The 12,795-nt window shown below is 51.4% G+C and overlaps 3 protein-coding genes across 3 annotated transcripts; 2 read left to right on the forward strand and 1 right to left on the reverse strand.

Moving 5' to 3' along the window:
* Positions 1-427: 427 nt before the first annotated feature.
* FIBRA_00336 (uncharacterized protein) lies at positions 428-6,489 on the reverse strand (the record flags this gene model as incomplete). The annotated part of the gene is made up of 6 exons (XM_012322235.1): positions 428-880; positions 929-1,435; positions 1,486-4,602; positions 4,663-5,508; positions 5,564-5,683; positions 5,767-6,489. 6 exons carry the CDS (start codon positions 6,487-6,489, stop codon positions 428-430), a joined length of 5,766 nt encoding a protein of 1,921 aa, XP_012177625.1.
* Positions 6,490-7,058: 569 nt separating this feature from the next.
* FIBRA_00337 (uncharacterized protein) lies at positions 7,059-8,077 on the forward strand (the record flags this gene model as incomplete). Its single annotated transcript, XM_012322236.1, has 4 exons — positions 7,059-7,370; positions 7,461-7,525; positions 7,579-7,912; positions 7,973-8,077. 4 exons carry the CDS (start codon positions 7,059-7,061, stop codon positions 8,075-8,077), a joined length of 816 nt encoding a protein of 271 aa, XP_012177626.1.
* A 758-nt stretch (positions 8,078-8,835) lies between these two features.
* FIBRA_00338 (uncharacterized protein) lies at positions 8,836-12,048 on the forward strand (the record flags this gene model as incomplete). The annotated part of the gene is made up of 12 exons (XM_012322237.1): positions 8,836-8,999; positions 9,063-9,402; positions 9,453-9,605; positions 9,658-10,020; positions 10,077-10,240; positions 10,313-10,478; positions 10,536-10,685; positions 10,742-10,865; positions 10,930-11,192; positions 11,240-11,614; positions 11,662-11,856; positions 11,926-12,048. 12 exons carry the CDS (start codon positions 8,836-8,838, stop codon positions 12,046-12,048), a joined length of 2,580 nt encoding a protein of 859 aa, XP_012177627.1.
* Positions 12,049-12,795: the final 747 nt, after the last annotated feature.

Consider the following 12,795-nt stretch of genomic DNA (forward strand, 5'->3'; position numbering starts at 1 on the left):
GAGTAGTGAAGCCCTAAGAATTTTGGTGAGTGCTCGTAGTGAAGTGTATTCAGAACACCGCAACATGCAAGTACAGCGGGTGTGTACAACAGTTTGACATGAGCAAAGTACCAGGTGCCGGTGTGCCAGTGGCGTCAATGCGCACGAGAACGAGAAATGGAGCGAGGACTGGGTTAACTAGATGACACGAGGAATGTGGCGTGGGGTATTTACTAGTCTTGTAGATAGGCGTGAATTGAGACCAGGGTATGAGTATCATATGTATGCATAGGATGTATGTACTGCAGAATGATGGAGCAGACCAATAGATAGGTGTTTAGATGAGCTGAAGCAAACCCGGAGCGAAAACAGTGTAAATGACAGCATTCCAATCCAGTGAAACAGACAAATAAGCGAATAAAGAAATTTCCACCTGTGAAGGAGCAGACTACGCCCACCACCCGTCGTCGCCCAGAGTGGGTGCAACGGACACGTTGCTAGGTGTAGGCGAAGGTATTTGTCTTGCGTAATACGACGGTGCCCGTTTAGTTTTGGGCGTTATAGGCATGTTGATGGCATCCTCGGGCCGTGGAGCATGAATCGAATCCCAAACAGAGGGCTGGGGCGGCGTCGATTCCCGAATGGCTGGTCCACGTACGCCGTTGTACTTAGTAGTGGGTGTATTGGCACGGCTTTCAGCGTAGACGGTGCTCGCACGCGAGTCCGGTCGTGATGGTTGGTGTGAACGGACGATACCGTTGCCGTTCAGGTGATAGCGAGCGGTAGGCTGAGCAACCGGAACTGTGGCTGCGGCCTTCTTCGCCTGATCTGTTTCTGCTTGCAGACGGGCGACGTGTGCTTCGAGTGACGCAATCTGGTCGCGCAGCTTGTTCTGTCGATCCTGAATTGCACTTTAGAAAATGTACGGTGTAAGCAGGGGTCAACTCACCTTGTCGAGGCGCTCCTCAGCATCCCGTTCATCCAGCTGTAGCTTTACCAACGAATAGTCCGCATCCAACCGTGCCTGTGCTTGTTCAGCATTGTCCAATTTGGTTTGCATAGCCTCCACTTCGCCTTCATACTCCTTGGCACGTTTCTCCCATTCAGCTGCGCGTTGCTGCGCCTGCGCAAGACTCTGACGAGACGTTTGAGCGATTCTCTCGCTGCTCGCCATCTTGCTCTCGACCTCTTTCAAACGGCGCTGAAGGACCGCGTGATCACTCTCAAGAGCCTTGCTCCGATCGCGAATGCGACGAAGCTCTTTGACTTCTTCTGTATCAACTTGGCCAACGAGGTTCGCCAGAACCTGTATCTGCTCTGAGGCACGACGAAGATCATCCCAGTGACTTTGCTGGGACATGAGCTCTTCGTTGATTCTACGCTGAGCGACAAGCTCTTCCTGAACATTATCCTTCTCACTGGTAAGGAAGGTAGCGCGCAAATTTAGTGAATCAACCTGACTCGGAAGGTAAGTGAGTTGTCAAAACAGTAGCAGGCACACTATACCTGAGACTTCAGCTGGTGCTTCTCCGAGACAAGCTCACGGTTAGAAGATTCGAGTTGGGATATCCGCGCCGAGTCTGTCTGCGTTTGCACGTCTGCAGCCTTCAGTCGATCGAGCGCACGGGCAAGTGCTTCCTCTAATTCTGCATTCCTTGCCTCGCTAGTTTGAGCTTCTGTCGTCCTCGCAGATATAGAATCCTGCAGACTCTCCACTTTCGATAGCAACCGACTCCGCTCTGCCTCAACAGCGCTAATACGGTCCGCAAGAAGGTCCTTCTCCACGCGAACCTGACCATGCGCTCCACGGGCCTTCGCAAGCTGCACTTGAAACTCAGCGTTAGCTGCCATAAGTCTTCGGATTTCTTCCGAATCTCTTGTAGAGGTGTCGCGAGCGGCAAAGTCACTGTGGGCATTGTGAAGAATCTTAGTGGCTTCGACCATAGCATCAGGCAACGTTTCGATGTGCTTTACGATATCCTGACAGAAGTCGGAGAACTCTTGATTTTGCGATACCAGCTTCTGCTGTTCACGCGACATGTCACCAAGCATGCTCTCTAACTGCGAAATGTTCTTGGTGAGAGGTGAGTCTTGTTCGAACTTCGCAATCTGGCCTTTGAATTCCACTTGAGCGCTATCCAAAGCTTCCGTTGCGGCACCCAGACGCTGAGGCAAGTCAGATAAGAGTTTGAGTACATCATCACGAACCGAGTCGAGATTAATTTCGGGGATAGCTGGGAGCTCCTTCTGTCCTAGTACATCGACGGCGGCCTGCAGCTCATGGATAGGCGCCAGGAGGTCGCGAACACTCTGAACCACGCTCCCAGTTAAAGTTTCCACGTTGAAGGCTCTGTCCCGAACAGCAAGACGAGAATCAAGACGCTCTACAACAAGATCTGAAACCTGTTCCTTGATTTCATGGGCATCGAGAGGGGCCACGATCTTCCGAACTTCACTAGTAAGCCTACCAACAACAGCTTCTACATCAAACTCGGGTACTGAACCGTGCAGGGTAGGCAGAATGGGCACGAGCTTGTCCACAATGAGGCCTGCTGTCTCGCGTTTATCGGAGGCCAAGTCAATGAGCTGTGATATATGAGGCTTGACAGCTTGAGTGAGCCGTGCGGTGAGGCCTTCATAATCGATCGGCTCAGCACGTAATGTGGCCAGATGCGGTAGCAATGCGTTCAAGAGTTCGTGTATGATGGCATCCCTTTCTGCAGACGATCTCGGTTGCTCCATCATTTGTATACGGGATGCTAGTTGTGATGTGACAGAGACAACAGCGTTCATAGACCTATCCGTAAGGTCTTCTGCGAATCGCACGTAATGGGCGTCCTGCTGGTTCCTGGATCCCATCAACTGAGAAAGGTCCCTCTGGATGAGCGCACGGAAATCCATGTGCTTCTGATCTATAATATCCTTAATTACCTCGAAATCAAGTTCACCGCGGGCATCCATTTGACTGTCCTCTAAGCTTGTCGCAGCCGAAGCCTGAAGCTGCGCGCGGAACAAAGACACGACCTCGGAAATCTTCTCCTCTGTAGATGCACTAAGTGATTGGCCCTCATGCAGCTGCCTGAGGTCGGACAGCATCCGCTTGATGTCCTTGAACTTCTCGTTTAGAAGAACCTCCATCCTGCGTTCATACTCTTGCATTTCAATCCTCCTCGAAAGGTTAACAGGGGCGATGGATATATCTGACAACGACGTGTCGCTATCTTGGCGCCTAGAAGAACGACGAGCAGAAGCGTCCGGCGTGTACATGCCACGTGGTGGCGACGATTCTCGGAAGCCTGGGTCAGTGAAGAGACGGTTGCGTGAGATCCTGTGCGAGATCGGAGGGACATCAAGATCATCCAAGGACGGCCGGGGACTGTGTTCGAAGATATCTCTTGAGCTAAGTCTAGATCGGACTGTACGACGTGTTCTGTCATCGCCATCAGTATTGACGAGGGCTTTGAACAAACCTGCAGGCACTGTATTTGTGGACACTGGGTGCTTGAAGTCTAACGGAATAGGCGCCCTCTTCGATTTCATGGTGGGGGGGAATGGTAACTCATTCGCAGACTCGACATCTGTTCTCTCCGCGGCAGAGCCTTCAGCAGGAGGTTGATTTTCTTCGTCACCATTGTGGAGGGTAGTGGACTGTTGTGAGATGCTTGGCATCTGAGAGAAGCCTGAGAAGGTGAACGGCTTGGCTCCAACATTTAGAGATGAATCTTTCGACACACCCAACGCAGCAGTAGGAGGACTCGTCGGCGCAGATACCGCCCTAACATTATCTGGCGGGAATTTGAAGGAGGACATCGTACTGACTCCATCCTCATCGTGACCATCCAAACTAACGACCGATCCACGACGCTGCCTCTTCTCTCTTCCTTGTGACTCCCGCGCTAGGACAGCCTTGTCTGGGGAATCCACTGCTATGATAGGGGGCGTTGGCAAGGGACGAGGAGGTTGTGGGGACGAGAACGTCAGCTGCGGAACACCTGGCGGTGGACGGAACGTGAACCCGGTCGGCTTAAACTCAGGTGCGGCTGCACTAAGAGGCTTGCCAAATGAAGGCGCCCGCGCATGACCAATACTGAATGGGGTAGTTATCGGTGCAGGCTGTGAACTAAGCACGCTGGTCCAAGAACCTGACTGGCGGTGAGCACCGAACACGAAGGGCTTTGCAAGCGGGTTGAGTGACTCGGTTCGGGACTGAGCTGGAGCCGAAGGTGGAGGCGGTCGAAGGCCCCCAGGGTTGAAGTATTGCTCAGACGCCTCTCTTGAGTGCGCCAACGCGGGATCATGATACGAATATGGTGCTGAACCTGGTCGAGTTTCAGGCAAAGGAGGCAGAGGTCGCCCGTGTCCACTAGATGATGGTCTAGGGAAGTGTCCCCGGTGATGACCCCCATATACAAATGCATTCTGTCCGTGTTCCTCTTCGCTAGGGTTGGATACAATGTCTTCGGCTTCAGCAAAAGCCGGTGCGACATCAGGGGGACGAGGGAAGTTGGGCAATCTCCTCGGACTATCCACATCGTGTCGCGCGGCGCGACGGAGTATGCGGCGCTGCACGCGGTCCTGACGAGCTCGTTCTTCGTCTGAAGGATTGGACCACTCTCCGATACTCTGAATATGCAAACAAGGATGTTAAGGAAGGCAATTACTCGTCAGAATAAGTCTACTTACCTCATCCTCAGATGCTTCTGCAGCTGTGCGCAGATCTTCTGATCCTGTCCACTCTCCGACGGCGTCCGAGTCGAACTGATCGGCGTCGTCGACCACTATTGTATCCGCGCCCAACGGACTACGCACAGGCACGACCTCACGTTGTGGTGACATAGCCAGCGGGTATGAAGAGCTTGATGCTTCCGTGAGCCCCCCTACAGATCGTAAAGACAAAGCTGCGGATAGACGCGAGACATGTCGCGAGTGTATCCGACTCTGAGCTACCGTGCTAGCTCCATCTTCCTCCACCTCATCCACTTGTTCCAGTGTCGTCGCTTCTGTAGCTGCTTCAGTGGTCGCCTCAGATCCGGCATCATCGCGTAGACCCGTCTGCGCAGGGGGTTCCTCTTCCGGTTCCTCCTCCTCTTCTGTAGCATCCAAGCCGAACCCACGCAAGAAGTCTGGTCTGCTCTCCGGTCTCGATGTCGGCTGAGGGGGCGCAAGAGTGGCGAAATTGGCAGGAACTCGCCCCTGAGGTGCATGAATATTTTCAATTACAGCAGGTATAGGCGCAGCAGGCGCGGGGGAAACTCGCGTGAAAACTTGATCGGAACCAAGTGTCGCACTAGGCCCGAAAGGATTGAATGCGGCGGCAGGATTGTACACAGGCGAGTGTGATTGAAACGAGGGCGGCTGCGCAAGAGACATGCTGTGTCCGTGCCTGCCTTGAAACCGTGGAGGAACTTGAGCAGGTGACGTCGAAAGAGAAAGAGGAGGCTGTGGCGAGGTCGATGACAACACGTTTTGTGATTGCTGTAGTTTATTGAGCTTGAAGAAGAGAAGTGCTGGATCTGCTGGGGATGATATCTACATAACGAGATCAGATCACGCAGAAAACGTGTCGAACACGCGCATAACGTACCGACGCAGCTCGAGCATGGGGCGCATGTATATGGGGTACGGAACTACCTGTTCCCCGCTCAACTCCCAGCTTCTCTAGCTTCTCCTCAATAATCTTCCGCTTTATGTCTTCCCATGCGCTCTGATAGCAAGGTAGTTACGCCAACGGGAAATAAGTCAAATCAGAGTTGAGCAAAAGTTGAATCCTTGGAAGACAAGACGAACCTTTCCAGGAAGAAAGACATCCACAGTATCAGGCAAGTGGTATCGCCAGCTATCGGGTGGAAATAATTCCGTCGATGTGGTCTCCGGCGGGAGTACTTCCGATCCCTGTGGGATTGACGAGAAGGGCAACGGCGTCCGAGCCCATGACAGACGCGTCGGTGGCTGATCACCTTCGCCTGGCACCGTCTCTTGAGGGAAGTGGACTACGACCTTCTTTCCCTTGATCGCGGGCGCGGCTTGTGATACACCTGGAGCACTTGGTGGTAACGGGCTCACTCTACGTTGTGGTCCACCAAGAACAGCCTTCGGAGGACCACCCACACCGACACTGGGTGCTCTCTTGCTCCTTGGAACAAATGGCGGGGCAAATGGTTGAAGACCCAGCATCTGATTTGGGAAACCCGTCTGACCCAGAGGAGTGATTGGAATTGGTGGGGGGAAAATGCCTACCGCGGCGAGTTGCGCGACGCTGGGCGAGCTTCTATGCATCGAAGGACGCCCAGGTGCCCCGGGGGGTTGCGGGAAAAAATGGGGCTGCATCGGTGTCTGAAGGGAATTTGAGGGAGTCAAGAATGGTGGTGGGTGCATGCCCTGAGATATTGACGTCGGCAGCGCAGGAGAGAATAATTGCGGGTTATCAGCATAAGTGATAGGCTGTTGGCCGTTAAGGCTTTGTGGAATGAACAGCCGTGGAAGCTGCTGCTGGCGGGGTTGAGTCGCCATTGCTCAAAACCAAGCGAAAAACTCTAGCAATCACAGGGCGCAATCGACGGCAATATGCAGCGCGCTGCGGGTATCGGGTCTGGGGAAGGTATGGCAGGACGTGTCCGTCGATGTCGAGAGCAGGGGGAGCTCAGTAGACAAAAATACGGAACACGATGGGCCCACAGAACGGGCAAATTGTCGGCGCTTGAAAGAGGATTAGGAACTGAACGGTTTCCCTTCTCGGAGCTCCCGGGATTCAATTGCGGAGTTCAAATATGTTGACCGACGAGATATAATAGAAGCAGCCCGAGACTCAGTCTGAATGCATGCATTTCGATTGGGTTATAGTCGGTATAGCCTTTGCTGCTAACAACGCGTCAATGGCTATGCATCCTACTGCACTCTAAGTCAAACCTAAAGTAGAGCCTGAGTATGCGGCCAGCCCGCGAGGCTTAATACTAATACTATACGTAGTAGTACTAGCCGCTCGTCTACAGGCGCTCCTCAAGATCGGCCTGATCCATACTCGGCAAGCAGAACGTCGACGACAGCTCTTATCACATCCATTTTGCAGTATGGGGGACCACATGAGACCTGTGGTCTCTTATGACGATATCACAGCGCCGCAACAAATCACATCTCAGATAGGCCCACAAGCACCTGTTAACGCGCCTCCCTCTAAAAAGCGGAAACCCAATCACAGCCTCTTCAATACACGGCCGCAGAAGCAGTTCCAGCACTGGGATGATCCTGGAAGCCATGCCCCGCAAATGATATACGACGATATCTCGACTATCCATGCGGAAGACCTTGTTGAAGGCGGAGAAGAGGAAGGCGAGACTGTTGAGGATGAGAGCAGGGAATTGACGCATCAGGAGATCTGGGATGACTCTGCACTTGTGGATGCTTGGGATTCCGCAATGGCAGAATATGCGGCATGTCAATTGAATTGATCATCACGGGTTATCTACTTACTGTACTTGTCAAAGGCTCTCAATGGTCCCGGAAGTGACTGGAAGAACGAGGCCGTGCAACCTGCAAAGCGATCACCGTTGTTAGTGCTTCATACTTCCACTGTCCTGCATGTCACCTTATGATCACGACTAGGTGGTACAACATACCGCCTCTTATGTCAGAATCAAAAGCGACGACCAAGGCAACGAATAATGCGAATTTAGCCTTCGTCAACGGCTCCAACTCGCAATCCGGTCAAGATGGCAAAGGGGATGATTCTATCCCACTCAACTTCGATACTTTTGTCCCGACTCACGATGCTTCACTCAGCTCCGCGGTCCCGCTGCAACCTTTTTCTATTCCTGGACCTGATTCTGCGTCGTTTCACGTTCCAGGTACTACAGGCCCAATAGTTAACCAGGACGAGGCGTTTTCGCGCGCCCTGACGGCAATGTATTGGGGTGGTTATTACACTGCCGTATATCATGTGCGCCATTTTGTAGATCATTCGACGCTATAGAGAGCTAACAATACTCCTTCAATATAGTACCATAGGAATTTGAATGCTAGCGAAAATGCTGAGGAAGAGGACGATTGTGTTGAGCAAGGTGAGGCTGAGCAAGATGAGGATATGATGCCTGCCCAACGGTAGTCTTTGGAGCTTGGATATTGGTTCCAGCATTGATGAAGACTCCAATCTTACGCAGTTTATGTGGGTATATGTCCTATCCAAAGCAAAGAAGCTATTTTCCTGACCTGACACATCTCATTCACTGTGTGCAGTAGAATCTTCAGTATGATGTGGTAAGTCACGACAGTCGTAAGTGATCAAAATTTTAAAGCACTAGCTTGCGTGGCATCCGATCTAAGTGACATTTGTCTGTTAAACTGCCCTCCTTACACCTCAAACGTCGCCGTTTACGAGCTGCTTACGGGAAACAAGGTCACGGCACACAATAATTCTTTTGTATGAGTTGTCTCGTACGCACTATGTCTGACAGCTGCAATGCAATGATAGTAGTCACGACGAGGGGGTAGTGAAGATTGGGACGTTGATAGAGTTTGTTGCAGTAATTCGCCTGTGAAAACCCTATAGGCATTCTGCTCTAAGTCCAACGTTCAATGTTCACCAAGTCCGAGATACTATGTGAGCCTTAGCCATTTCTCCGCCAATTGTAGCGAGACGTCGGCGCATCCAAGTTCCAAACGCTGTGTGGCACGCGTCAAACGCGTCTATGTAATCTCGATCGCTCCGCTGCGCCTTGTTTGACTTAACCTCGTTTCTATCCTCTTGTGCTTAGGTTGTTCGTAGGCTCTGTGCTTGTAGCATTATTCTGTATTGTCAACGCGCATATCTTACGAAAAGCTGGTTCTTTCAATCTTTACCACGGATTCCAGTTATAGAAAGCTATGGCGGCCGACCTGTCCTCGCTGTTAACATCGTCCAAAGCACTGACATCCCATCTTTCCCGCCCCGACCTCCCTTCGGTCCATCTTTCTCTCGACCAAATCGAAGCACAGTCGCGGCGGCTTGTGTCTCGCCAACCGGGCACGTCAGCAGACAATGATCGCGCGTAGGCTTCTTCTCTTGTACCCGTGTTTCATGGAACTTGTTAAGTTTATCATTCTTTTTGCAGGAATTATCTTCTGGCACAGGCCCACGTTGATGCGCCTGCGCTCGCGAGCTCCATCGCACATCTGAATACGTCAACTACTTTCACGCCACTGCAAGCGCTGCAAGACACAGATGTCGCGGGCTACCTTCGTCATGCGCATGAACAGAACATCATTTCCACAATTGAAGAGGGCAGAAGAGAGACGCAAGAGGACTTCTATCATGTTCTTGAGGAGCGGCAGCGGCGAGATTGGGAATCGAGAAAAAGGCGCGTATTTGAACAGCTGGGTGGCCGAGTGGCCGGAGACAACATGGCTGTCACCGAGCTCAAGAAAAGTATGCACGGAAAGAACCTTTTGGCTGTGAGTAGTTTGTTTTTGCTGCATCCGGCTTTCCCTGAACATTTTCACAGGTCAGCACTGGTCCAAGTCCCAGCTTGCAAATGCAGAGCAAAATGATGGCATACGACCGCGTCATCTCGGAACTGAATGTTTCCAGACTGCGCGGAACTTCTTACCCCATTGTTCATGCTCTCTTGAATGCTTCACTGGGAGCCAACACCGATGTACGCTCCTTGTTTCAAAACCTTATTTATTCTCCGCTTATGTTGGTTGTAGCCCCGCCTCCTGCAATTAGCACAGAACTTCCATGTCCTCGCCAAAATTACTGCCGAGCCACCTGCGCTACCCCCTCTCGAGCACGCCGGTGCACACATTCTAAACGCGCCACTCTTCGAGCGGAAATACGCGCGTGTATACCTCGGTGACCCCGAAACGCGTGAAGCCGTCGACTTGCGTAGGCAGATTGCGAGAGGCGCAAGCGACGCGCTTGAAGAACAGTATTGGGATATTCTTGAGCGTACCCTACAAGCGCGTCCGATCGAGGCAAGGCTGGGAGGCGATCCAAGTATCTCGAATAAGGTCCGCGCGTTTGTGCTAGTGAGGCATTACCGAAACGGAGAATGGGAAGATCGAATCGAGGTTGGCAGCCGTTTTCACTCTCGCTCGAAGTTGCTTGATGATATCTGGGGCTACAGCTAGTTTCGGGACAGCCGATTTGGGCGAAATTGTTCTACTTGGTACGCACAGGACACACTCAAGAAGCGTTAGCGGAAGCAATGCAATATCAGAACGCCATCGAACATCGCGAATCCGGATTCTTGAGCCATTTTAGGGCTTGGATCGAGTCTGCTGATCGAAAGTGAGTGTCACGATCTGACTGCTATGATTCCCATGATGCTAATATTCTCTCAAGATTACCAAAACCTCACAGGGACCAAGTGCACGCCACATTCAATGCGCATATGCTCCACTCTTCTACCGCTGATCCATTTAAGCTCGTATTGTACAAGCTGATGGGGAAAATTGACCCAGCAAGGCGGAGTGTGCACCACGTCACAGTTACGACAGAAGACTGGTTGTGGTTGCAACTAGCTATGGTATGTTTCCATATATCCTGGGATTCTAACACCTGTGATTGACGAGCTCATTTTCAGGTGGACGAAGAGGAAGGCGGAGGTTTGCGTGGTCTGGCCGAGGTTCTTATCAGCTACGGCGAACGGCATTTCGACGGCATGCCTGGTCAGAAAGGTGCCAAACGGGGCGTATGGGCTGGGGTGCTGCTCATGTGCGGACAGTTTGAACGTGTATGTCTCACATTCCTATTACAATTTAACGATATCTTGATGAAATTGTCTGGTAGGCTGTTGCTGCCCTGTGGGACCATCAAGAGACTGAGATCGAAGCCGTCCACATGGCTATTGCGCTCGCATACCACGGACTATTACGCGTACCCCCACGAGCTGAGACGTCAGACATGACACCACGTACGTAGTTACCGTTTTTACTACGTGTGGATACACAATTAACGTTAACGTTCGAATTTGACAGTCTCCTTATCGCCTGTTTCGCCACCGTCACTTAGTCTATCCACGCTTGTCTGGCGTTACGTACGCCAGTTCGTTAAGATGGATGCACGGGAGGCTTTGCAGTATGTGTATTGTGTGTGCCTCAATGCTGACCAAGGCAGCGGTGTCGGGCGTGAACAAGTTGAGAGCGCGTGGGAGCTCGTGCGACGGATTATCGTACTTGCCAATACTGGGGCTGCTTGGGAGGAGCTTGTAGGCGGATTTCGACCGGATGGGACCCGATTTGTGAGTAGACGTCCGTATGTTGTGGGCCTATTCTCAACACCTCCCAGAGCGGTATTATCGAGCAAAATGCACCCTTGCTTAAGCTTGAGGATGTTCGACAATATAACGAGCACATTCTCATCCGTGCGGCGAAACACTCGGAACAAAGTGATCGAATCCCCGAGGCGATTAAACTGTACAATTTGGCAGGCGACTACACGACGGTCATTGCGTGCCTTGCTCAAGCACTTGGGAACACAATCGGACAACCGAGCAGCGACGAGAAGGCGCGTTCGATTGAGCGAACGGCGGCGGATATTCTGAGACATTATGAGCGCACGAATCGGGCCGTGGGTAAAGATAGGGATGCGGTCATTCGGCTGCTTCGTGTCCGTGAGGCGATGGATGCGAAAGATTCGGGAAGGATTGAACTTGCTTTGGAAGTTCGTGTTTCTCACCTGACTGGTTGGCTGGTGCTGATTGCCTTCAGATAATGGAGTCGACGGACTTGATACCCATGGATGGGGATGTGGCGAAGATCCAACGACGTGCGGAAGAATTCCGGGATCTACCGGAAGCGCTACAGCGCAATCTGCAGACGTTCCTCACTCTCACCATGGATACACTGGCCGGTGTACATCAGAAAATCAAATCATCTATGGTGGCCGATGTCACTCGACAAATGGTAAGTTGGGAAAGGAACGTTGTAAGTGTATAAGCATCAGCCTGATTTTTTTTTTTTTTGCTTTTACAGACGACGACTTCGCTAAGGAAGAAGTCGAGGTCGCTAATGATATTTGCGGGAATTCTGAAATATCGCATGTCCCCCGACGTGTATTCGTATCTGGCAAGGTTAGACGTAGAGATTGCGCTCTGATTTCTGATGAAATAGCCAACAGTGGATGCCACTCCGCAGACGTTTAAGTACAGCTGGTTGACAACGAAAAACGCACTGTAAACTGTGTTGCCATTTCTGCCAAAATGATGTACCACACTTTTGGATGAACTGGCCCCTGTTTTAAATGCACAATTTAGACGAGGGGTCTGAACTCCCCTTTCTAGATGAGAATCGCCCTCATAAGTTGGCAGGGTATCTCTTCATGACAGTGCCATTTTATTGGATCCAATCTCCGCATTAGAATTTAGAAATGCTGATACCCAGCTGTGCATAAGGGGAATCACGCCAAAGTTTCTTTTCGATACTATCGTTGCAACCAGTAATGCAACTTTTTCAGTATCTGGGCTCCCTATAGCGCAAATTTTACCGGAACGTCGCGAAATTTTCACCAGTCGATGCAGAATGTTTGAAAGTACATACGTGAATTTAATAGGCTCAGTATGTCAAGAATTGAGCAAAACCGAGAGCAAAACAACATCGCAACAGTAGTGCAACTTTTCTCCGAGGTATGTCACGTCGACCGTCACAATACCGCACATGCCGTTTTCTTTGTCCGCCCAGCGTTCAGTGGCTGGACTGCGAAGTTATGCGAAGTACGCCACCACTACCATCAGCTGAGTCAAGATCCACGACGCCGATTATGGCTAAATGTCACAGAATTGAGTCGCTACCGTTCGACACAGGATTCAGGAGGGGTTCACTATGCAGATTATTCCGGAGAAATTA

Source organism: Fibroporia radiculosa, assembly GCF_000313525.1.
Source record: "Fibroporia radiculosa TFFH 294 genomic supercontigs, scaffold116, whole genome shotgun sequence".
Lineage (NCBI taxonomy): Eukaryota > Fungi > Basidiomycota > Agaricomycetes > Polyporales > Fibroporiaceae > Fibroporia > Fibroporia radiculosa.